This window comes from Monodelphis domestica, chromosome 6 (genome assembly GCF_027887165.1).
Source record: "Monodelphis domestica isolate mMonDom1 chromosome 6, mMonDom1.pri, whole genome shotgun sequence".
In the NCBI taxonomy this organism is placed as follows: Eukaryota; Metazoa; Chordata; class Mammalia; order Didelphimorphia; family Didelphidae; genus Monodelphis; species Monodelphis domestica.
In genome coordinates this window covers 259,411,660-259,437,101 of record NC_077232.1, presented here as the reverse complement: position 1 = coordinate 259,437,101, position 25,442 = coordinate 259,411,660, and the positions used below count along the sequence as shown (strand labels likewise).

The 25,442-nt window shown below is 36.4% G+C and overlaps 1 protein-coding gene across 15 annotated transcripts in view; it reads right to left on the bottom strand.

The window, feature by feature from the left end:
• Positions 1 to 25,442, bottom strand: part of SLC9B1 (solute carrier family 9 member B1) — a 128,129-nt gene that overhangs the window by 6,505 nt on the left and 96,182 nt on the right. For 12 of the 15 annotated variants that reach the window (XM_056803130.1, XM_056803131.1, XM_056803133.1 and 9 more), the window contains 3 exons: positions 17,990 to 18,098; positions 4,087 to 4,223; positions 634 to 693 (listed from right to left, as the gene is read on the bottom strand). In XM_056803130.1, the coding sequence (XP_056659108.1) occupies positions 634 to 693; positions 4,087 to 4,223; positions 17,990 to 18,098 (306 nt within the window). Of the gene's footprint in view, positions 1 to 633; positions 694 to 825; positions 903 to 931; positions 1,834 to 4,086; positions 4,224 to 17,989; positions 18,099 to 25,442 lie in introns of those variants that run through there. The other 3 variants (XM_056803136.1, XM_056803135.1, XM_056803128.1) reach the window with 3 other exon arrangements.

Here is a 25,442-nt window from a genome sequence, read left to right as displayed (position 1 = left end):
TCTGAGAGTTGTTTGAGGGCTCTAAGCAGTCAGATTGTACTTTTCTAAGGGGAATTGCTAAAGCAGTAGAGTGCAAAGTGGCACATTCTCTTCAAGCATGAACAGCTTGAGTGACTTGCCCCATGCCATATGGCCCTTGTGTGCCAGAGGTCACACTTGAACCTAGGTCTTCTCTGGTTCCAAAGCTGGCTCTTTGTCTCCCTATACCAGGCTGCCTGGATATAAAGATACACACACACATACATATACACACATAAGAATATATAGGTGCTTAAGGAAGACTAGCATCTCTAGTGGGAGGGCTCGTCAAGCCCCTTTGAGGACTGTGCATCCACTTTTGGTGTCCACCTGCCACTCAACTCTTACTTGTGGTTCCAATAAGCTGTGGCATGCACAGCAGACACACCCCAGTAAACCATCTCAGCAGATGGGCTAAACCAGGTTGAGGATAATCAATAGACTTCAAACCCATCAGTGACTTAGGGGAGTAACTACCCCCAAGCATGTGGAGACTTCTCCTAGCAGAATGGGTTGATGAGAAAAATTTGTTCCAACGGCCATGATGGCAGCTGAAGCAGGCGCTGTGAAGCGCTTAAAGCTTGGTCAGACCTCAAAGATGCCAAGGTCACCTACTGTAGACTGGGCCATCACCAGTTGTCTTGACTTTTGTCTTGCCACTGGACTTGGATGACTCTGGAAGAGAGAGTGAGGCTGATGACTCTCCCTCACTTAAAGCCAATTCATGCACAAGTCAAGACATCATCTTATGATGTCATTTGTCCTCTTTGAAAATGAAGGACAAGCAACAACAATAGATACACATACCTGATTGTGTATATTTACTGGAGAGAGTACAAGTTCTTCAATCAGTCAATCAACAAGTATTTACAATGTGCTAGGCACTGGGAATACAAAGAGAGAAAACCATCTCTGACCTCAAGGAGCATAGGTTCCACCACCTTACCCCCATATTCCTTTTATTCTTTTCTTTCTCTTAAAAGCAACTCATACTCAAAGAGCTCTTTAAGGTATGCAAAATATTTTCCCCTTAACAACCATATGAAATATGGCATGTTATAAGTAATACAAATATTATTCCCATTTTACAGACAAGAAAAATAGGCTCAGAGGGGGTAATTTGTCTGAATTCATAGAACTCATAAACAAGTTTTTCTGAATTCAAGAAATATATTCTTCCCATCACATGGCTTTCAAGCACCAAGAATTGGACTAGTGTCCATTTTTTACATTTCACTGGATAAATTACAATTCTTAAAAGATCAAGAAAGATTGAAAAATGGAGCTTTTGTCTTCAGATTTCAATAGAATAAACTTCTATTTATTTAGGCTGATTTTTTTTGGGGGGGGGAAGCAGAAGCATACCCAATATTTTGGTTTTAAAGGCACCCAATGTCTTTTAGCATTGTTCATTTAAAGAATTTTAAAACATTTCCCACCACAATCCCATCTATTTGTATTTTCTAATTCAACTATAAAATTGTCGTATTTTTTTTAGGGATCAATCAAGGATATACTTGCAAAATGAGCAGAACAGTCATCCTATACTTTATTTACTATAGGAGTGGCCTTCCCCAAAGCCTGGTCACAACAATAAAAAGTTGTAGTCATGTATTTTTTTTTTAACTTTTATTTTCTGTCTTCACATCAATTCTGTGTATTGGTTCCAAGGCAGAAGAACAGTAAGGGCAAGGCAATTGGAGTTAAGTGGCTTGCACAGGATCACACAGCCAGGAAGTGTCTGAATTTAGATTTGAACTTGGGAGCTCCTTTCTCTGAGCCTGGATCTCTGTCCACTGAACCACCTAGTTGCCCCTGTAGTTGGACAATTTTCTGTTTATTGGTCTGAAATACCTGATGCCTGTTGCCCCGCTTCCAATTCTAACAGTTCTTTCATTATAGAAAGGGCAAACAATTACTCTAACTGATTTTCTTCTTTCTCTTTCTTAAGCCACCTCCTTCACTGCCATTTCCATTAGCATCTCTACCACACAGTGAAGATGTGAAAATTTAACAGTAGCCAACACCCTTTTTTTCTGTCTTTCTTTTATTTTTGGCACTCAAGATAAACCTTGGATTTTAAAAACAGAGAATCTTGATATTAAGCTTGATTAGATTGGATTGATCCTGATTTGATTAAGCTATAACCTACCTCATCTTCTGATCCAATCAAGATAATCAGAGCTCTCTGTGAAAGACTTGTCAGAGTCTTCCAGCTGGAGAGGCTTTGTAAAGGGACATCACAAGGAACATAAATTAGAACCAAGAGAGGTCTTTTTCAACTGAGAATTGAGAGCGAGATGATGTGGGTTGGCATGGCTCCCAGGCTTCGAGGAGATTTGGTAAGGGAACTGCCAACCACATGTGGCTGGAGACCTGCTTTTAAAATTTATTTATTTATTTATTTAGTATTTAATTTACTATTTTATTTTTAACTCAGTTACATGAAAAAGCAATTTTAACCTGCATTTTCTTTAAGTTTGAGCCAAATTCTTTTTAAAAATTTTAAATAATTAAAAAATATTTAATAAATAATTATAATTTAAGATACCCTCAAGAGAATTTTAATTTTTATAAAGAGGAATGTCTAGTTACCTTTTCATGGGAATTGGAGTGAAATGGGAAAGTCCTAGGTTTGTAGATATCTGAAGATTCTATTTGTCTATCTATTTCATCTATAGTGAGGGATAAAAAGTTGACTAGACTTTGCTAATAATTGGATCTCTTCTATCTGTATGATGAATACATTTTAGTTTACATTATTTGTCCTTTTAATTAAAAAAAAAACCTTACCTTCTAATACTAAGTATCAATTCCAAGGCAGAAGAGCAGTAAGGGCTAGGCAATTGGGGTAAAGTGACTTGCCCACAGTCACACAGTAGGAAGTGTCTGAGACCAGATTTGAACCCAGGTATTCCCATCTCCAGGCTAGGTTTGGTTTGTTATCCACTGAGCCATCTAGCTGCCCCTAAACTATCTGTTTGTGCTATGCAGGACTTAGAAGCAATCAGAATCATTACTTAACCTAGTACCTACACTGGTAAATTTTCTACCCTCTCCTTTTTTGTGCACCTTTGCTAAGACTAGAGCAGCTAGGTAGCAGGATGGCTAGAGTGTCAGGCCTGTAATAAAGAGTATGTCAGTTTGAATCTGGCCTCAGCCACTTACTAGCTGTGTGACCTTAGATAAGTCACAACCCTATGTGCCTCAGTTTCCTCATCTAAAGTGAGCTGGAGAAGAAAATGGCAAATCAATCCAGAAGGGGTCACAGAGTCAGACAGGACCAACTGATCAAGTGACAAGCTTAAAGCTAATAATCAGAAGTTAAATTGGCAGTGACCTCAAAGGCCATCTACTCCAATCCCTTCATTTTGTAGATGAGTAAATTGAGGTCTAGGAAGGTTAGATGACTTTCCCAAGGTCACACAGGTAATAGACACTATTTTATACAAGTAGTAGAATGGTATGAGAATGGGAATAAAAGGCAGTTATTCTATAAGACTTATACTCTGAAGCATTCAAAACATACCAGGTGACCCAATCAATCACACTCAAGTAAGAAAAAGTGTGCCTCTTTTCAGAGCCTAATTTACATTTTGACTAGCAAAGAGTCACTTTATAGTATTTTTAAAAATATCTCTTAAAAAAACTTAGACTTTTCCTCTTAAAAGTAAAATTTTTAAAAGAATAAATAAACATTATTAGGTAGCTTGGCTCTTAAGAAGTGATGATGCAGGGGCCTATCCCATCTCAAGGTCATTTGGGAAGATGATAAGCCTATAATCTAGGATTTTATCCAAATCACTGAAAAATAAGCTCTAGAGGGCTAAACATCAATTTCTAGGGCAAATCCACTAGAGCTCTTTTTCTAAGTCAATGCTGAAATTGTAAGAAACATTCTTTGCCCATCCAATCATTCTGAATCTGTTGAATTGTTCTGTGCCTATTCTCTTTGTAATTATAATATCAGGCTTCTGGTAGAGAATTAAAAATGGTCACTATGATTTAGTAGTTCCAAGCATCATTCATAAACAATTAAGATCATTAACTGCTCTCTCCAATCCTTACCTGAACAGTGGCTTTGGGTATCCATGAAAGGGCAACGAATATTTTTTCCTTAATTGAAAAATCAGTAAAAGACACCAGGAAGAATGTGACCATAATTCGAACTAATAATGCCATGCTCAATGTGGCAACACAGGTGCCTAGAAGAAATTTAAAAAGCCTGAGTTAACAATTAAAATTGACAACATGTAGCCAAGAAAGACTTCCTGAGGACAACTGATTACCAAGAACAGCAATAATACCTTAGCTTTGTGTCCTGGTTTTTATGTTTCAAAGTGTTTTCATATATTACCACATTGTCCTTTAGTTTTTTAATTTAAAAAACGTGAATATAAAATAAAATTTATTGTTGCTGGTTCTAGTGAAAATCATTCACTTGAGAAAATACAAAATAGTATGCAGGGGCAGCTTGGTAGCTCAGTGGACTGAGAGCCAAGCCTAGAGATGGAAGGTTCTGGGTTCAAATGTAGCCTCAGACACTTCCTAGCTCTGTGACCCTGGGTAAGTCACTTAACCCCCATTGCCTAGCCATTACCACTCTTATGCCTTGGAACAATACCCAGTATTGATTCTACAATGGAAGATAAGGGGTTAAAAAAAACCCAAAACAAAGCAGTATCTAATTATGATAACACAAATACCATCATAGGCAACATGTATGTCATTCTATGTCAACAGACACCTATGGTTTCCTATAAAGAGAGAATCCTCTTCAACCAAACTTAAAATAATATTTCAAAATGAATACTAGAGTGACAGAATGAACAAGCAGATGGAGTGAAGCAATTTTATTGCAGAAAACAATTGGAAGGTAGTCAGAGAGGGTCTTATTTCACATAGTAAGACTGCACCAAGGAACACATGCAAAAGTCAACAGCACCTCCCCCCTTTCCATGCACACAACGCTTGAGCTTGTGAACCTGGGACTGAGCCAATATTGAGATTCAGAGACTGTGCCTAAGCCAACCTTAGAGTACCTTTATGTTCATCCCTTGAAGTTCTAAGCCTTAGCACATCTGGCAGGGAGGTTTCAAACCCCAGCACAGGGAAGAATGCAGAATTGAATAAATGGAAAAAGAGGCACAAAAATCCAATGAGGAACAGAGTTTATTAAAAAGTAAAATTGACCAAATGGAAAAGGAGGTTCAAAAGCTCACTGAAGAAAATAATTTCTTAAAAATTAAAATTGGGCAAGTGGAAGCTAATGACTTAACAAGACACTAAGAAACAAAACAATATAAAAAAATAAAAAATAGAAGAAAATGTAAAACATCTCATTAGAAAAATAATGATCTGGAGAATAGATCCAGGAGAGACAATTTAAGAATTATTAGACAACTTGAAAGTTATGATAAAAAAGTCAAGACATCATATTACAAGAAATTATCAAAGAAAATTGTCTGATATTCTTGAACAGGAGGGTAAAATAGATATTAAAAGAATGCCACCAGTCACCTCCAGAAATAAATCCTCAAATGACAACTCCCAAGAATACTGTAGCCAAATTCCAGAACCCAAGTTGAAGGAGAAAATACTACAAGGAGTCAGAAAAAAACCCAACAAACCTCAAATATGGAACCATAGTCAGGATTATACAGGACCTAGCAACTTCTACATTAACAGATCAGAGGGCTTGGAATATGATATTCTGGAAGGCAAAAGAGCTACATTTACAATAAAAAATCACCTACCCAGCAAAACTGAATATATTCCTTCAGGGGGTAAAATGGCCATTTAGTAAAATCAAAGATTCCCAAGCATTCCTGGTGAAAAGTCCAGACCTAAAAAATAAAATTTGGTGTCCAAATACAAAACTCAAGGGAAGCATAAAAATGTAAATAAGAAAGGGAAATTTTAAGGGATTCAGTAAGATCAAACTATTTATATTCCTACATTGAAAGGTGATATTTGTGACTTAAAGGTTTTTTTAGCATTAAGGTATATAGACAGCATATACATAGATGGAGGGTGTGGGAGTATATTGATGAAGATGACATGATATCCAAAAGAAAAATATCTAATGTTGAAAAAGAGAATTGCACTGAGAGAAAAAGGAAGAGAGTTGTAGGATGGGGGTTAAATCTTATCTTACCTAAAGTGGCATATAAAAATTAATACAGTGGAGAGGAGGATGAGGGTGGGTACAGGCAATACTTTAATCTTACACTTAGAATTGGTTTAGAAAGGGAATATCAACCATCTTCATTTGGGTACAGAAACCTGTGTTACTCTATAGAGAAAGAGGGGAATAAGAAAAGGGTGGGGAGAGGTAAAAGAAGGGAGAATGAAGAGGAGGAGGAGGTGATTAAAAGCAAAACACTTGTAAGGAGGGACAGAGAGAAAAAGCAGGACCAAAGGGGGAAAATAAAATGGAGGGGAATCCACAGTTAGAAATCATAACTGTGAATGTCAGTGGGATGAACTCACCCATAAAATGGAAGCAGATAGCAGAGTAGATTAAAAACCAGAATCCTATGATATGTTGTTTACAAGAAATACATTTGAAGCAGGGAGACATATACAGAAAAAAGGTAAAGGGCTGGAGCAGAATTTATTGTGCTTCATCTGAAATTTAAAAAAAGCAGGGGTAGCAATCATGATCTCAGATACAGATAAAGTAAAAATAGATCTTATTAAAAAGATTAGGAAGGAGATTACATTTTTTTAATTCAAAGATTTTTATTTTCCCTATTACATGTAATAACTGTAGCAGTTAAAATTAGTTTCTCTGCTAAAAGCATTATATTTTTATGAGGTTTATGAAAGATTAAGAAATAAAGAAAATGCAAAAATAGAAAAGCACGTGCCTAGGAGGGCTGAAAGGCCCATTCAGTTTCATTTACTCTACATCTTGAGAGACACATGCGCTTAGAAGCAGAAGCAGGGAGAGAGGTGGTACAGTCAGTTTAAATACCCATTGTGTTCTCGCACTCAGGTGAGGACTCAGGGAGATTATAGGGCATTCTGGGAACTTCCAAGGACTTCTGGGAATTGAGGTCCGGGGTTCAAATCTCCATTTTTCATAACAATTTTAACACATTTTCCAAAATTAAATGATCCAAATTGTCTCCCTTACTCCCTCCCCTTACCCCTCTTGAAGATGGTAAGCAATTTTATCTGAGTTATACTTGTAGTATCATGCAAAACATACTTCCATATTGGTCACTGTTGTAAGAGAATGCTCATCTAAAACCAAAGCCCCCAAATGAAACTGTAAATAAACTAATGTGAAAGATAATAAGCTTTGATCTATATCTAACCCCAAAAGTTCTTTCCCTAGAGGTGGATAGCATTCTTTGTCATAAGTCCTTCAGAATTGTTCCAGATCATTGTATTACCAAGAGTAGCTAAGTCTTTCATAATTGATCATCAAAAGGAAATTACATCTTGATAAAAGATGCCATAGACAATGATGTAATATTTACACTAAACATGTATGTACAAAATTGTATAGCCTCCAAATTCTTAAAGAAGAAAGTAAATGAGGTACAGGAAGAAATGGAGAGTAAAACTATACTAGTGGGGTGCCTCAACTTTCCCCTTTCAGAACAGGAAGATAAATATAACAAAAAAATTAACAAAAAAGAAATTAAGGAGATGAACAAAATTTTAGAAAAATTAGATTGAATAGATCTCTGGAGAAAAATGGATGGAAATAGAAAGGCATATACCTTCTACTCAGCAGTACATGGTACACAAAAACTGAACATATAATAGGACATAAAAACTTTACAACCAAATGTAGAAAAGCAGCAATAATAAATGCATCCTTTTCAGAACATAATACAATAAAAACTATAATCAATATGGTTCTATGGGAAGAAAAATTAAAAGTTAATTGGAAATAAAATAATCTAATTCTAAAAAGGGGGTGGGTCAATAAAAAATAATAGAAACAAATTTCATTAAAGAGAAGGACAATATGGAGACAATATTTAAAAATTTAGGGGGTATAGCCAAAGCAATACTTAGGGGGAAATTCATATCTCTAAAGACATATATCAATAAAATAGAGAAAAAGATCAGTGAATTGAGCATGCAACTAAAAAAAACTAGGAAAAAACAAATTAAAAATCTTCAATTAAAGATCAAATTGAAAATTCCAAAAATTAAAGAAATTAATAAAATTGAAAGTAAGAGAACCATTGAACTAATAAATAAGATTACAAGTTAGTTTTTTTAAGAAATAAAATAGAGAATTGGTTAATTTAATTTGAAAGAAAATCAAATGACCAATGTCAAATGAAATGGATCTGACAAACTAACTGAAATGGATGAATATTTACAAAAATATAAGATATAAATTGCCCAGATTAACAAAAGATGAAATAGAAAATTTAAATAATCCCTTCTTAGAAAATGAAAAAAAAAATCCTCAGGGCTAGATGGATTCACAAATGAATTCTATCAAGCATTTAAAAGAACAATTCCAATACTATATAAACTATTTGGCAAGATACACAAAGAGTCTTACCAAATTCCTTTTATGATGGGAATATGGTGCAGATCCTTAAGCCCAATGGAGCAAAAACAGAGAAAGAAAATTATAGACCAATTTCCTTAATGAACATAGATGCAAAAAATTTAAATAAAATACTAGCAAAGAGACTATAGTAATATATCACAGGAATCATTCACTTTGACTAGGAGGGATTTATACCAGGAATTCAGGTACTAGGAAAACTATCAGCACACTTGACCATATCAATGCTCACAAATCTATCACTGACCATATCAAAACTAACAAATTGCATGACTAACTCAATAGATGCAGAAAAGACCTTTGAGAAAATACAAAACCCTTTCCTCCTAAAAACACTAGAGAGCATAGGAATAAGTGTCTTTCCTTAAAATGATAAGTAATATCTATATAATACCACTAAAATTTTTATCTGTAAGGGGATTAAGCTAGAAAACTACTCAATAAGTTCAAGGGTGAAGCAAGGATTGCTATCATCACCACTATTATTTAATATCATATTAGAAATGCTAGCTTTATCAATAATAATAAGAAGAAATTAAAGAAATGAAAGTATGCAATGAGGAAACAACTATCACTCTTTGCAGATTTTATGATGATATACTTAGAGAATCCTAGAGAATCAAAAAAAAACTAGTTGAAATTAATAACTTTGGTAAAGTTGCAGGATATAAAATAAATCTGCATAAATCATCAGAATTTTACCAACGAAGTCCAGCAGTATTTAAAGTAACTCTAGACAAAAATACCCAGGAAATATACTTGCCAAGACAAACAGGAATTACATAAATATAATTACAAAATACTTTTCATGTTAAGAAAGTTAGATACAAATAACTGGAAAAACATTAATTGCTCATGAGTAGGCTGAGCTAATAAAAATGATAATTCTAACTAAATTAATTTAATTATTCACTGCCATACTAATCAAAGTACCAAAAATTATATTGAGAACTAGAAAAAAATAATAATGAAGTTGATCTGGAAGGACAAAAGATCAAGAATATCAAGGGAATTAATGAAAAATAAAAGGTGAAGAAAGTTGACCTATTAGCAGATCTCAAACTGAATGAAATAAGCAGTAATCCTCTAAATAGTTTGGTCCTGGCTACAAAATAGAATGGTGGATCAGTGGAATAGATTAGATACACAAAATATAGGAATAAATGACCTTAGCAATCTAGTGTTTGATGAGCCCAAAGATCCTAGCTTTTGGCATAAAAACTGTAATATTTAAAATTATGAGGCTGGTTGTAGCTTAATAACTTTATTAAATCAAAAGTAGTAGTAAAGAGAGGAAAAAGTAGGCGAGAGGTAGAGAAATTCTAACCTTTCTAATCTACAGATGCCATAATGGGCCTGTAGCTATAACACTGGACTGAATTTGTAAGATTTTTTTCTTCACCCACTAACTTTCACACATCACATCTCAGGAACCAATTATATTTTCTTAATTTGCCTGGGCAACCCAGGGGGACAATGTCTGTGGAATCAGCTTCCTATCTTGTTGGTTCCTTGGTTCTTTAACTTCCTCTTCTGAGGCTCATCTATACCTGAATTTACTCAGTGGTATTTGACCTCTAGGTCACTGATGCTTAAAAAGGGAGAGAAAAAGACTAGAGAGAAAGAAAGTCTCTTCTAACAGAAATCACTATTGGACAAAAATTTCTGGGAAAACTGGAAAACAGTATGACAGAAACTAGGTAAAGACTAGTATCTCACACTCTATACCAAGATAAGGTCAAGGTTAGACATAAAGGGTAATACCATAATCAAATTGAGGAAGCAAAGAGTTGTTTATCAGATCTAAAGAGAAGGGAAGAATTTATATCTAAATGAGAGATAGAGAACATTGAGATGGAAAATGAATAATTTTGATTGTATTAAAATAAAACATTTTTTGTACAAACAAAACTGAGGCAACCAAGATTAGAAGAAAAATAAACCAGGAAAACATTATTTTAGTATATTCTCTGATAAAGTTCTTATTTCTCAAATATAGAGAGAACTAAGGCAAATTTACAAGAACACAAGTCATTCCCCAACTGACAAAGGATATGAACAAGTAGTTTTCAGATGAAGAAATCAAAGCTATCAGTAATTTTAGTAAAAAAAAAATGTTCTAAATTACTGGATTAGAAAAATGCAAATTAAAACAACTCATCAGACTGGCCAAAATGACAGTAAAGAAAAGTGATAAATATTGGAGGAGATGTGGCAAAATTGGTAAGCGAATACATTATTAGTGAAGTTGTGAACTGATCCAACCATTCTGGAGGGCAATTTGGAATTATGCCAAAAGGACTATAAAACTCAGAGATTTTTTAAAAGGGGGAAATGACCTACTTGTACAAAAATATTTATGGCAGCTCTTTTTGTGATGGAAGACTTGGAAATTGAAGGGAAGTCCATCAACTAGGAAATGGCTGAACAAATACCAATTTGATGGTGATGGAATAGTATCCTACTATAAGGAATGATGTTTAGGATGATTTCAGAAAAATCTGGAAAGACCTACTTGAACTGATGCAGTTTGTAAAATAAGCAGAGCTAGAAGAACATTGTACACAGTAACAGTAACATCATACAACAATTAACTGTGAAAGATTAGTACTCTCAGTAATACAATGATCTGGGATAATTCTGACAAAGGACTTAAGACAAAGAATGCTATCCACCTCCAGAGAAAGAACTGTTGGAGATGAGTGAAATAAAGAGGGAATTAAGTATGGGGTAAAGCATCCATCTTGTTATCCTCTCCAGGAATGGAATATGTCAAAACAAAAGTTTTGCTTAGGCTTGCAGAATGAGATCTCAAGGTTTTCTTATTATTTTAGGACCAATGAAGACTATCTCACTCTAAAGGGCTCCTGCTATGGCTCAAGAAACAAGGAAAAGTCTCTTCACTCCTAACCTTATCCATCCCAAGTGGGAGCTCATGATGAACTCATGCTATGTATCTTGCTGTTTTCTGATTGGGGTAGACTTTGCTCCTAGATTATAAGTCTTGTTCCCCAGACAATAGGAGTCAGACAGAGTTGGGGTGGCTCTCACATCAGGAACCTATATAATGTTTATATCTGCTCCTAACTATGGTATTTCTCCTATCCCAAGCACTTGCCATTTCTCCTGAGAAAGGAGAAATAAACTTCAGTCTCTTCTACTCTCACTTTTTGACTCCAGGTTTGTAATTGTAATTTGAGTAGGTGGTAGGTTTTTTTTTTTTTAATTCCACATAGTTGGTGCATTCTCCAGGGTATCCTGGAATGGTAGTGAGACCCTCAATGGGCAAGCACATCCTACTAGTCATTTTCGGTAGCCTCTGGGGGAAGAGACTCTCAAGAGTCTTCGCCTTTCTCTAAGCCAAAAGGGATAAGAGATCTTTCTCTAAGCCAAAAGGGATAAGAGATCTCCAAAAATATAAAGGAAAGAGGAAAAAGAAACGAATGATTTTCTGTTATAACACCAAATGACCATTAGTGTAGGAAAAAAACAAAACCAAAACCATCTCTTCCTCCTGCAGATCTTGTTGTGGGGGATTGAAGATGAACATACTCAGAATAGAACATATGGTGGGAAAGAGACACCTCGATACTGCCTTAAACCTGGAGCAAAGTTTATTGAACTATTTGTCTGCCTCTGTATATCTGTTGATACAAGCTGGGAATTTGGAAAAGCTCTATGTGATTTATGTGTGGTAAACTAGTCTGTCTCTCCTTCCTTGCTTTCTTGAATATTGGGGGATGTTTGGAGGACAGGAGAATGAGATAATGAGTTAAAAAGAACTTATATTTGAAGCTCAAAATCCTTGAATTTTTAGTTCTTTAAACTCTATACCAGATTAACAAGTGAAAAGGAATTATTTATTAGTTTTACTCTCTGATTGATGGCAAGTAAAAAGATCAGTTTGAAACCTCCCCCCCTTTCTTCTCGGTGAACCACTGGGAGGGAAGGTGGGAAGAACAAGAGTATAATGGAAACAAACTGTTTGACAAAAGAAATATTTAATCTCTCAACTGGATTTCTTAAACAGCTTTTAATTCAAAGTTAAAATATGTGTATACGTGGCTTTGAAAAATAACATCCTAATTCTTATTTGTGCTTGTTGAAGTCAGAGAAGTTTCAGAGTCTGAATATAAAGTTCAGAATTCATTATTGCAAATTGTCTATCAGATTATATATAATAACAGAAGGTTGTTTTTTTTAACTTAAAGTAAATAAAATAGTCAAATGATTTGAACTTTTAAACATATGAATGGTTTTCATCTTAGTAAATTAAAATTGAGAACTGACTAATTAATTTCTTTCTTAATCTTGAAAATAGTTAGCCAGCCTCTTTGTCGGAGAAAGGTTTTTTTTGAGGCCAACAAACAGCTAGACAGTAAATAGATGAGAAGCAAACTCAAATTACTGACTGTTCAATGAAATGCAATGATTCAATAATTTATAGTATCAAAAACAGTACCAGTTTTCTAGAAGAAAGGTGATCAAGCACTAAGACTTTTCAAAGTCTAGAAAAAGTGCTATGAGCATTGTGAAGGAAAGCGTTCCAAATCTGCAACTTTGAGATGGAACATCCAATAGGACTTCAGAATGCTGGGAAATGCTTTATGAAATATGGCTAAGTGCTATATAGATTGTTACTAAAATATGTACTTTTAGTATAAGAATGGTTTCATTGTTTGAATGTAAATGCAATCAGCACGGATCATGGATTTTTTAAAATCATAAATGATTTACAAATTTATACTATGAACTAAATTAATGTCTGAGGTGAATTAGATAAAACAACATGCTCCGATACAGTGTTTAAATGACACAATCTTGAAGAAGAAGAAGAATATGAATTCTTTTGGGCTATTAATTAACAGGTAAAAATAATACTTGGTGGAATGAAGTTTATTTGAATTATGGTAGTGGTGAAAAGTAAGTAAGAGGAGTATTGAATTAGAATATGAAAGAAAAGGAACTTTATTCAAAGTCCATTTGAAAGTTAAATGTAAGGAATTAAGACAACAAGAATCTGCTTTGAGCACTGGGTTTGAAGGGAAAAGAGCAAATGCTTTGAAGCTATTAGAAAATATTTTAAAGCAATTGTGAGTATTTTCCTCATTTCCCAGTACTGCAAACAAATGGGAAATGGAGCCATCATAAATCATAGAAAGACAGATTTGAGATAATGCTACTAAGAAGTTAAACTGCCTGCAGATTTATTAACTTTTTTTCTGGGTCAAAGAAAAGGAAAAGGTATACAGTTTAACTGTAATTAAATCTTATTTTCTATAAAGTATATCAGTCTCCTAAATCTGCAATTGTTTTCATTGGAATTCAAGAACTATCTTGTTTCTTAACTACAAAAAGGAAAATTTTTAGGAATAAAAAGAAGGGTTAGCTTATGGCCCTGAGGACTCTTAGGAAAAGTAAATATATTTTAATAGTTTGGGATAAAATCCTTTCAGTTAGATCTATTGTAGAGTAATGAGAATCTGTGAGGGCTAAAATAGTGAGAGAAAGAATAAAGAAAATATAGAATTTGTATTTACTGTATGGGAAAGTTAAAGAGAAAAACATTTTATCTGTAAACTTGGAAGGCTTTAAGAAGTCATTAGAGTAGACAAAGTAATTAGCCCTATAAAACAAAAGGCTTGTTTGGGTATGGAATTTCAATACATTGGAATTAGATTATTGAGAATGTAAACTTTTCATCTCTAAACTGCAATAGGTGAGATTTGCCATTTGAGAATCTCAACTTAAGTTTGGAATCCAGGGATAGCTGTCTGATGATTGATCCACCATTCAAGAGAAAAACTACAAGGCATTCAGAGAAATGTGAATTGTTACAGGGAAAGGTCCTTATAGAAGTTGAAAGGACAATCTCAGCTTCTGAGTTGACAGGGTGCATATGATTTTGACGATTCTTGAGTGAAATGGTTATTGCCTGAGTGATTGATAGCTCTGACCCATACCTGAAGTCAGATGGTGTCACTTTGTGCCTTTAAAGGCTTAGGTTTACTAAAGGAATAACAAACCAGAGAAATTCCATGCGAACTGGAATGACCTCTAGGAATTGATGCAGAGCAAAAGGAGCAGAACTAGGAGAACATCGTACACAGAGACTGATACACTTTGGCACAATCGAACATAATGGACTTCTCTACTGGCAGCAATGCAATGATACAGGACAATTCTAAGGGACTTATGAGAAAGAACGTTATCCGCATCCAGAGAAAGAACTGTGGACGTAGAAACATGGAAGAAAAACATTTCCTTGATCACATGGTTCGATGGAGGTATGATAGAGGATGTAGACTAAATGATCACTCTAGTGCAAATAATAATAATATGGAAATAGGTCTTGATCAATGATACATGTAAAACCCAGTTGAATTGTTCACTGGCTATAAGAGGGGGTAGGGAGGAGAGGAGGGAAGGAAAATGAATCACATAACCATGAAAAAATATTCTAAATAAATAAATAAAAATTTTTAAAAAGGCTTTAGGCCTAAAGGAACCAGTGATGATTTTGTTATAATCTTTATTTTTTTTGGCTTTTCCTTTTATGACAAATTCCTATAATCAGAACATAATGAAAATTGTAAAACGAAAATGTGACTATTGTATATCCCAAGCAACCAAATAAATCAGTAGTCGAAGGTTAGAATTTATCAAGTACTAGTTAATGTAATTTAAGTATGTGGGCTTTTGTTAATCAGTGATCTATATTTGCTTGGGCATTAGTGCTTGCATGGTTTGGTGGGAGCTTATGGAAGCAGCCCTGTTTTTTTCTTGCTCTGCACCCTAGGGACTTTGTTAATAACTCCTTGCTTAAATACCCTGCTTTGTAGAATTTATTTAAAGAACAGTTGAGAATATGCAGATAATTACTAAACAATTAGGTGACAAGAGAGAATAAATTAACATCCAGAGGAGAGTGAGATCTTTAGACTCTGGAGGTCAAGGCTTAGACCTCCAGACCTCAAGGCAGAGTCAGGGGAAATTTTGGATAAATGGAAGGAGAGGAGTCCAATTAGAAAATAGAAAAAGAAGTGAGTGTGAGGATGTGAGAGCATGGTTTGTTTATAAAGGGAGTACTTATTCTTTTAGTTGTTGTTATCAATACTCTGCCCTCATCCAAGAGAGAGACTCACTTGGCCATTGGCTCATGTGGAAAAGGAAGGTACTGCATTCATCACAGAGGTGGGATTCCTGTGGGTGATAGCCCATTGCAGACCACCTATAGTTTCATTAATCTTACTTTAGATTCCATTGTTTGCTCCCTATATAGCCATAAGTGGATTTAGGGTCAAGGAAGAACTGGGCTAGTATGTAGGACTTCAAAGTAGGAATAGGAGGAGTGTCATAAACATTGGCATCACCGGGGATGCTAATGGTTGAGGAGATGAATGGTCCCTAGAAAGTCATACAGACACGGGGTTACAGTTCTCCCATATACTTATTGAATAGATTAATTAGGCTTCAAACAGTAGTAGAGATTATCTCTAACCAAAAGGCTAGAGCCCTAAAGCTAATAAGAGACACAAATGAGGGAGATTGTATATTTGCATAGACTAGCTCTGGACTGTTTCTTGGCTGCAGAAGGAGGAGTATGTATAAAATTCAATGCTACTGATTGCTACATACAAATACCTAGTAAAGGGAAGGTAGTAAAGGAGTTTGCCAAGGGTATTCATAAAATAGCTTATATGCCAGTTTAAACGTGATCTTCTCTGACTTATAGGGGATGGATATCCTGGATAAATGGAAGTTGGTGGCCAGCAATGGTGTGAGAATAATATCTTTAAAAAGAAAAGAGGAAGGATTGAGTGAAATAAAAAGGGAATTAAGTGTGTTCTCAGGATAAAACTTCCTACTTATTCCCCATCCAGGAATGGAATCTGTGAAAACAAGTCTGCTTAGGCTTGCAGAATGAGACTTCAAGGTTTTCTTGTTATTTTAGGACCAGTGAAGATTCGTTATCTCACTCGCAAGAACTCCTTTTATAGCTTACAAACAAGGGAAACAGTCTCTTCACTCTTTATCTTATCCCCCCACAGGTGGAAGCTCATGATGAGCCCATGCTATGTGTCTTGCTGTTTTCTGATTGGGGTAGACTCCACTCCTAGATTATAAGTCTTGTTCCCCAGACAATAGGAGTCAGACAGGCTCTTGCATCAGGAACCTGTATGTTCATATCTGCTTCCAGCCATGGTATTTGTCCTATTCTAAGCACTTGCCCTTTCTCATGAGAAAGAAGAAATACATTTCTATTCTACTTTCATTTTCTTACTACAAGTTTATAATTGCAATTTGAGTGGGTAGTAGTTGTTTTTTTTTATCCTGCACAGACGTTTTTATCCCAAATGCAGATCAAAGCATACTATCTTTCACTTTAGTTTGTGCTTTTATTTGGAGGTTTTGGTTTTATATTATTAGTCTTCTATGACGGTGACCAATATAGAAGTAAGTTTTGCAAGATAATACATATATAGCAGATCAAATTGCTTACCATCTCTGGGAGGGGGCAAAGAAGGGAGGGAAGGAAACAACTTGGATCTTATAATTTCAGAAAACATGCTGAAAATTGTTATTCTACGTAATTTGGAAAATAAAAAAATTAAATAATATGTTTATCATGTCAGCTGAGTTTTTTTTTTAAACCCTTACTGTCCATCTTGGAATCAATATTGTGTATTGGTTCCAAGGCAGAAGAGTAGTAAGGGCTAGGCAATGGGGGTTAAGTGACTTGCCCAGGGTCACACAACTGGGCAGTGTCTGAGGCCAGATTTGAAGCTAGGGCCTCCCTTCTCTAGGCCTGGCTCTCAATCCACTGAGCTACCCAGATGCCCCCTGAGCTTTCTTAATGACCTAGAGCAGTGATGGTGATCCTATAGAGACCATGTGCCATGCCTTGCCACCCCCAGACTGCATGCTGGGTACCCCCCCCCCCGCCCCCACTCCACACTGAGGAGGGAGAAAATGCTTCCACTGGACTGCTGGGTAGAAGGGTGGATGATGTGAAAAAAATGTTATCAGGCAGAGTGGAGAGGAGGAAGGGAGCAGCTTTGCCTGAGTCCCTCTGCCTTTTTGTAAAGAACTCTGGGGGTGAGGTGGGGTAGCATGTGTATCTACAGAGAGTGCTGTGTGTGCCATCTTTGGCATGCATGCCATATGTTTGCCATTACTAACCTAGAGATAAAAACTGCATCTGATTTTATCTTCCCAGATCATTAAGATTGGGTACTTCAGTTAGGATTTGTTAACGTCACAAAAAAAGAAGCAAATGTACAGAATGAATACAGCAGATAAAGCATGTACTTGTGGACAAGTAAAAAGATGAGGGGTAAGAAAGGGGGGAGGGCAATGGAAAAAGCTCCAACATAGTATTATTTAATATTTTTAAAATCTTCTTTTCTCCTGTTGTCTTACCAATTATATCTGATTCAAGATTTTGAACAGACACCTCAGCTCCAACCAGGCCAAAAAGAAGTGGTTGAAAAATTTCCCATGCTTTTGCAACTATATTTTCCACTTTAGCCTATAAGAAAAAGGAATATAAATTACTAGAGAATTGAGCCACCTTAAACAGAATTTCTTTCTTTGACATCATTTGACATCTCAATTTTGAAATAGTCCAGTTTTGGAAAGCAAACATTTTCCAATCCATTTGCATCAGAATAATGACTTAGTAGACTTGTTCTTGAACTGTTCTAGATTTGTTGTGTGTGTGTGTGTGTGTGTGTGTGTGTGTGTGTGTGAGAGAGAGAGAGAGAGAGAGAGAGAGAGAGAGAGAGAGAGAGAGATTAAATTTCCCATACCTGGTCAAAATTGCATATCTTTCCATCTCTCTCTATTTCATTCCTCCTAAACTTTGTCCTCTTTTCTCCCTGCAACTTCTAATTCCTTCTTCTCACAGTTCTAACATCTTTGTTCTGGTTACACTTTCCTCTCTTTCCAATTTTGTTCTTTTGGTGAATCAGTTTAACTCTACACTTTTCACTGTTCTTGAACCTTTATTTTCCTCATCCTCTTGCTGCTCATGCCTTGTCAAAGCCTAACCCTGGATTAATCCCATTATCTAAAATTCTATTTGTGAATTGCTCAACTGAGCTGGAGGGATCCAGGAATCCATACTAACTGAATTCACTATAAAATATACTAGCTAATCTTTTTTTTTGAAAAATGTATTAGTCAATTTAGAATATTTTCCCTTGGTTACAAGAATCATGTTCTTTTCTTCCCCTCCTCCCACCCCCTTCCTGTAGCTGATATGCAATTCCACTGGGTTTTACATGTATCCTTGATCAAAACTTATTTCCATATTGTTGATGTTTGCACTAGGGTGATCATTTAGAGTCTACATCCCCAATCATATCTCCATTGACCCATGTGATCAAGCAGTTGTTTTTCTTCTTTGTTTCTACTCCCACAGTTCCTTCTCTGGATGTGGATAGCATTCTTTCTCATAAGTCCCTCAGAATTGTCCTGGATCATTGCATTGCTGCTAATAGAGGAGTTCATTACATTTGATTGTACCACAGTGTATCAGTCTCTGTGTATAATGTTTTCCTGGTTCTGCTCCTTTCACCCTGCATCAGTTCCTGGAGGTTGTTCCACGTCACAAGGAATTCCTCTACTTTATTATTCCTTTGGGCACAATAGTATTCCATCACCAACAGATACTACAATTTGTTCAGCCATTCTCCAATCAGAGGGCATCCTCTCATTTTCCAATTTTTTGCCACCACAAAGAGCACATATGCTAGCTAATTTCAACTGGGCCCTCAGATCAGCAAAACAATCCTACTCCTCCCTAATTGACAATTTATCCCATTTACCAGAGTAGTTGTTCCAAACATTTTCTTCTCTCATGTCTCTCAAAGGACTCCCCTACCCCTAACTAGTGCTTTTTTTCCCCCCTGAGGCTACTTCCAATTTACCCTGAATATATCTTGTAGGAGTTGTATGCATGTTGTTTTTCCCATTAGGATATAAGCTGAGGACAGGGATTATTTTTGCCTAACAATTCTCAGTGATTAGTAGAGTGCCTAGCACATAGTATGCTTAATAAATGCTTTTTGACTTTATTCAAAATGTAGAAGTTTCAGCGAAATTTCTTTTTACTGGATAACTGGACTATCATTTGAGGTTGTTTATTATTTTTGAAAATCATGTTCTTTTCATGGAGAGGATAGATAAATACACTTATTCTCCATCTCAACCTCCAGCTTTGGAGTCAGAGTCAGAGCCAGTGTGTGCTAGAATCAGTGAGCAAGCAAGGGGCACCTCTAAGTCCTTGGCAGTTTACCAAGACCACAAAGGACCTACCCCTGAGAGCAACTAGACTTGAGACCCCAGCAGGCTGAACAACACAGACCTTGGGTTCAGAGATAGCACAGAGAAGGGCGGCAAACAGTAGAAGCTGGAGAGACTTGAGAGGTGACCTCAGGCAAAAACCGTGTTCCTTAGTTCCATACACAGAGAGCCTGCCCTCCCCTCTCAGATTTATGACTGGAAAGGGAAGAAAAAATCAGCATAGTGATGGAAAAAAATGCCCAGGAAAAACAAACAACTTCCAAACACCAAGAAGAAAAAGAAGAAGGCACTGACCCTGGATAATGTTTATGGAGAAAAAGATCCAGACTACAGAGGAAATAGCAGAAGATGACAAAGAAGTAAATGCACCCAAACATTCCAAAAAAATGGAAATTGGCCACAAGCACTTGAAGAATTTAAATCAGAGCTCATGAGAAAGATGGAAGAGTTTTGGCAAGCAAAGTGGGAAATAGTCCCAAAAGAAAATAACAGTTTAAAAGACAGGAATTCCCCAGTTGGAGACTAATATTAAACAGCTAGAAGACATGAAAAGCAGGATATAGACCAAACCAAAAAGGAAAGTCAAAAGATTATAGTGGAAAATCAATCTTTAAAGACTAGAATTGAGCAATTGGAAGCCAGTGATCTCACAAAACAGCAAGAATTAATAAAGCCAAATCAAAAGATTGACAAAATAGAAGGAAACATGAAATATCTTATTGAGAAAATGAATGATTTGGAAAAAAGATTGAGAAGAGACAACTTGAGAATCATTGGTATACCTGAAAACCTAGAAATAAGTAGAAATATTGACATCATTCTATAAGAAATTATCCAAGATAATTGCCTTGATGTTCTTGAATAAGAGGACAAAATAGACATTTAAAGAGTTCGTAGAAAAAACTCTACACTAAATCCTCAAAATATAACCCCCAGGAATGTAATTGCCAAATTCAAGAGCTTCCAAGATAAGAATAACATTTACAAGAAGTCAAAAAAGAGACAATTCAGATCTCAAGGAGCACTAATCAGGATTACATAAGATCTGGCAGCTTCCACACTAAAGAACTGCAAGGCTTGGAAGATGATATTCAGAAAGGCAAGAAAATTGGGTCTTCAACCAAGGATTACCTACCCATCAAAAACTGACTATATGCTTCCAGGGGAAAGTATGGGCATTCAACAAAATAGAAGATTTCCAAGTATTTGTAAAGAAAAGACCAGAAAAAAGAGGAGGGTTTGATATCCAAACAAAAATCAAGAGAAACATGAAAAAGTAATAACAGAGAGGGGAAAGAAAAAATTGTTTTTATTTAAATTTTCTTCTTTAAGGGCTTCAATAAGATCAATTTGTTTATATTAATACATGGAAAAATGTTATTTGTAACTCTCAAAAATATATTCACTATTAGTAGTAATTAGAAGAATCATTCATAGGTAGAGACTGGGGTAATAAGTGGTCTAAGATGATATATAAAAAAAGAAAAACTTGGGGAGAGGAATAGAAGATGGCACCAAGAGAAACTTGAAGGAAAAAGAAAAATAGGATAATCTATATTAAAGAGATGCATGGGAAGGGAAGGGGAAGAATACTATTATAAGAAGGAGAGGTAGAGAGTGCTAATAGATAATACTTAAATATTACTCTCAGTGGAATAAATCCTGAGAGGGAAGAGAAGCTAGATTCATTGGGATATCGAATTCTGTCTTACCCTTATAGGGAAAGTGAGAAGGGGAAAGCTAAAGGGGGGAGTGGGATGGGGAGTACAAAAAGGGAGGGAAAGAGAAGGGGGAGGGAACTTAATATACCCTCAAAAAGCAATAAGAAGGAAACAAAAAGGGAGGGGGTGGAAAGGGAAGTATAAGGATGGGGATTAGGGGACTGATTAAAAGCAAACCACTGGTTTAAAAGGATATAGAGAAAGAAGAAAGGGCAGAAGTAGGAGAGAATATCAAAATGTTGGGGAATACACAAGTGGCAGTCATAACTCTAAATGTGAATGGAATGAACTCATCCATAAAATAAAAGCAAATAGCAGAGTGGATTAGAAACCAAAATCCTACCATATGTTGTCTACAAGAAACACATGAGGCAGGTAGACACATACAAGGTAAGGGTCAAAGGCTGGAGCAAATCTATTGGGCTTCAAATGAGAAAAAGAAGCCTGGAGTTGCAATCATGATATCTGACAAAGCCAAAGTAAAAATATATCTGACTGGGTGCAGCTGGGTAGCTCAGTGGATTGAGTACCAGGCCTAGAGATGGGAGGTCCTAGGTTAAAATCTGGCCTCAACCACTTCCTAGCTGTGTGACCCTGGGCAAGTCACTTAACCCCCATTGCCTAGCCCTTACCACTCTTCTGACTCCAAGACAGAAGGTAAGGGTTGTAAAAAAATAGATCTGATTAAAAGAGATAGGGAAGGTAATTACATCCTGATAAAAGGCAATATAGACAATGAGGAAATATCAGTACTTAATCTCCAGCTTTGTATCTTTTAAGTTTTTTTTAGTATTTTTTGTTCCTCCTTTACCAAGCTGTAGATTTTAATGATTTTCCTATATCATACTCATTTTTTTCTAATTTTCTTTTATCTCTCTTACTTGATTTTAAAAATCCTTTCTGAGCTTCTTCATTAATACTTTTTGGTCTTGAGATAAATTCATATTTTTCTTTTTTTCAGATTTGAACCCAGGACCTCCCACCTCTGGGCCTGGCTTTCAATCGACTGAATCACTCAGCTGATTTTCAATTCATATTTTTCTTGGAGGCCTTGGATGTAGCAGTATTGACTTTGTTTTCTTCTGAGTTTGTGTTTCATCCTGTCACCAAAATAACTTTCTATCTTGAGTTTCTTTTTTATTCTTTGTTTTTTCCCCAGACTTTTTCTTGTCTTTTAACTTAAAAAACTATTTCAAGAGGGCTTTTTTCCTATGGTGAAGGGAGTACTTTCCCAAGCTTCAGTTTCTTTGTATCACTACTTTCAGAGCTAGCTTTGGGAATCTGTAAGTTAGTTCCATAAGGGTTTCCAGCTCTTTCAAAATGGTATGCTCTAAGGAGAGGTGTGCCTAATACTCTCTTGGTCTGTGCTCTGGTCTGTGATCAACCACAAGCACTCTTATTATCCACATTAGAACTATGACAAGAGTCCTCTGCATCCCTATGGGTGTAAGCACTGGTGCATACTGGTGCTTCTTCTTGCCCTGGGACCCCAACCCAGGCCTGGCCACTAGATCTACCCATGGGCTATGTGACAGAGCCTTGCACCCAAGCCAGCAAAGAGACCCCTGTAATCTCCTTAGGAGCAGCTGTCCAACCCCCTTTACTGTCTGTGAGTGAGAGCTTGGAAGCTCTTGTTCCTGATTCTTTCCTGCCTGTGCTGACTTGCTGAGATGGGGCTTGCCATGGTGTGCTGCTCTGTGCTCCACTTCTACCCTGGTGTGATAGATCTTTCTTGCCTGCCTTCTGAATTGTTTGGGGCTGAAAAATGGTTTCATCCTGTACTCTTGAGGATTCTGACACTCCAGAATTTATTTTGAAGTATTATATACAAGTCATTTGGAGGATAATTTGGTAGACATCAGTGGGGTCCATGTACCTTCTCTGCCCTCTTGGCTCCTTCCCTTTATCAGCAAATCTTAAAAGCATGTCATTTATGCTGATAAAGTTTAAAATTACATTAAGCCCTAGTCTCAGATATGCCCTGGCTATGTGACCCTGGGCAACTCGACCCCCATTGTCTAGTTCTTATTGCTTAGAAATCACTTGTCCTTTAGCCCTGAGTTGACCTTTTAGGTTCAGCACCATGCATCACTCTGACACAGACAGTACCATTTTCATTCATTAAAAGCACTAAAAGGAAAAGCTCCAGGTGGCTACTCAACATACAAAACCTGAGAAAGCCACTAGATGGAGATCCATGCCTGACTTGTCGAGTGTGCCGAACAGTGAGCTGTTCTTAGTTCTGAGCTCATTTTTAGTTCCTCTACACACATGCAGACAGGACAATATTGGTTTATCATATGTTTCAGTGTTTATTTTTAGTTCCTTGTTCTAGCTAGGTTTCTGTGTGGGATACAAGGATTTCCAGTAATCATTCATAATTCATTTGCTGCTTGTCTGTCCCCCTTCCACTGACATTCTAATATTTTTTTCTCAACTTTGAGAGGTCCCAAAGGATTACTCATTGACCCATAAATTACCTATTTACTACATTACCTCTTTGTTAAAAGGAAAACAAAAATAACAGTCCCCTTTAAAGTTCCTGAATAGCAGACAATCCACTCTTCTGAGTTGAGGGCTAAAATCTCAATTCCCCCTCCATGTCCCCATTCAAGTCTGGTGTTCCCCAGCTATGGAATCCCCCAGAATCTTGGTCTCAAAAGTAAAGATAGGTTAGTCTCTTATCACCTGGCTGGACTTGTGAATGACCACCACAGTTGTGTTTATGAGTTTTCAGTGTCCTTCTAGCATTCGGAGAGAGGAAGCCACTGTGGGATATCTCATAGACTAGTTATTGGAGGTACCACAGCTGAATACTGACTCAACATCCCCTACACATGTCTCTAGTGTTTTGTGTGTGTGTGTATGTGTCTCCTGACATTACTGCTATGTTAAGGTGGAGGTGGGAGGAGGGAAGGAAATCTCTACTCAAAACAAAAGAGAAACCACTTTCCAAATGCAATATTGCCAACTTGAACTGGAAAAGTGAAAGACAAGAGCCCTCTCTCTCAAGAGGAAGACTGTTCCCATAGAAGAACTTCTTCTCTCTTTGAAAATTCACACCAGAGTTCAGGACCTCACTTGAACCTCTGACTTTTCTCGCATCCAGGGTCAATTCCATTTGTTCTTGGTATCTATGAGAAAAAAGCGGTAAAACAATGGATATTTTGGCACAGAATGAACTGCCACAAGTGTTCCATGAAACATGAACTTCTCCTTTCCCCTTCAAGCCACCATGCTAGGCCCTGAGTGGACAAAAACAAAAGCAGATTGGCTTTAAGGAAGTTATATGTTATTGGAGGAAAAGCAAATGAAAGATATATATGTATATATATATATATGTATATATATATATATATATATATACACACACACACACACACACACACACACACATTGGGGATGGGGGGGGGAGAGGGCACTAGCAAAGATGAGACTCCAGATAGGATCCTACAAAAAATGGCATCTGAGTTGTTCTTTGGATGATTGTTGGGGTTGTGGAGGTGATTAGAGAATAGAGTATAAACCAGACATAGGGAATAACCACTAATGTGAGAGATTTAATATTGTATATGGGACCAAGCAGCAAGAAGGACAATTTCATTGAAATGTAGAATTCATGAAGGAGACTAATATCTAAGAAATCCTAGGAAGTTAGGCTGGACACAAATTATGGAGAGCTTTAAAAATAAAAAGGAGTTTGTATTTTATACTAGAGGCAATAGGGAGTCCACTGGAGCTTCTTTAGCAGGAAAATAGAATGGTCAAATCTAAGCTTTACAAATATCAGTGTGGCATTTGTGTGAACGATAGATTGGTGGAGACAGGGAAGTCAATTGGGAGGC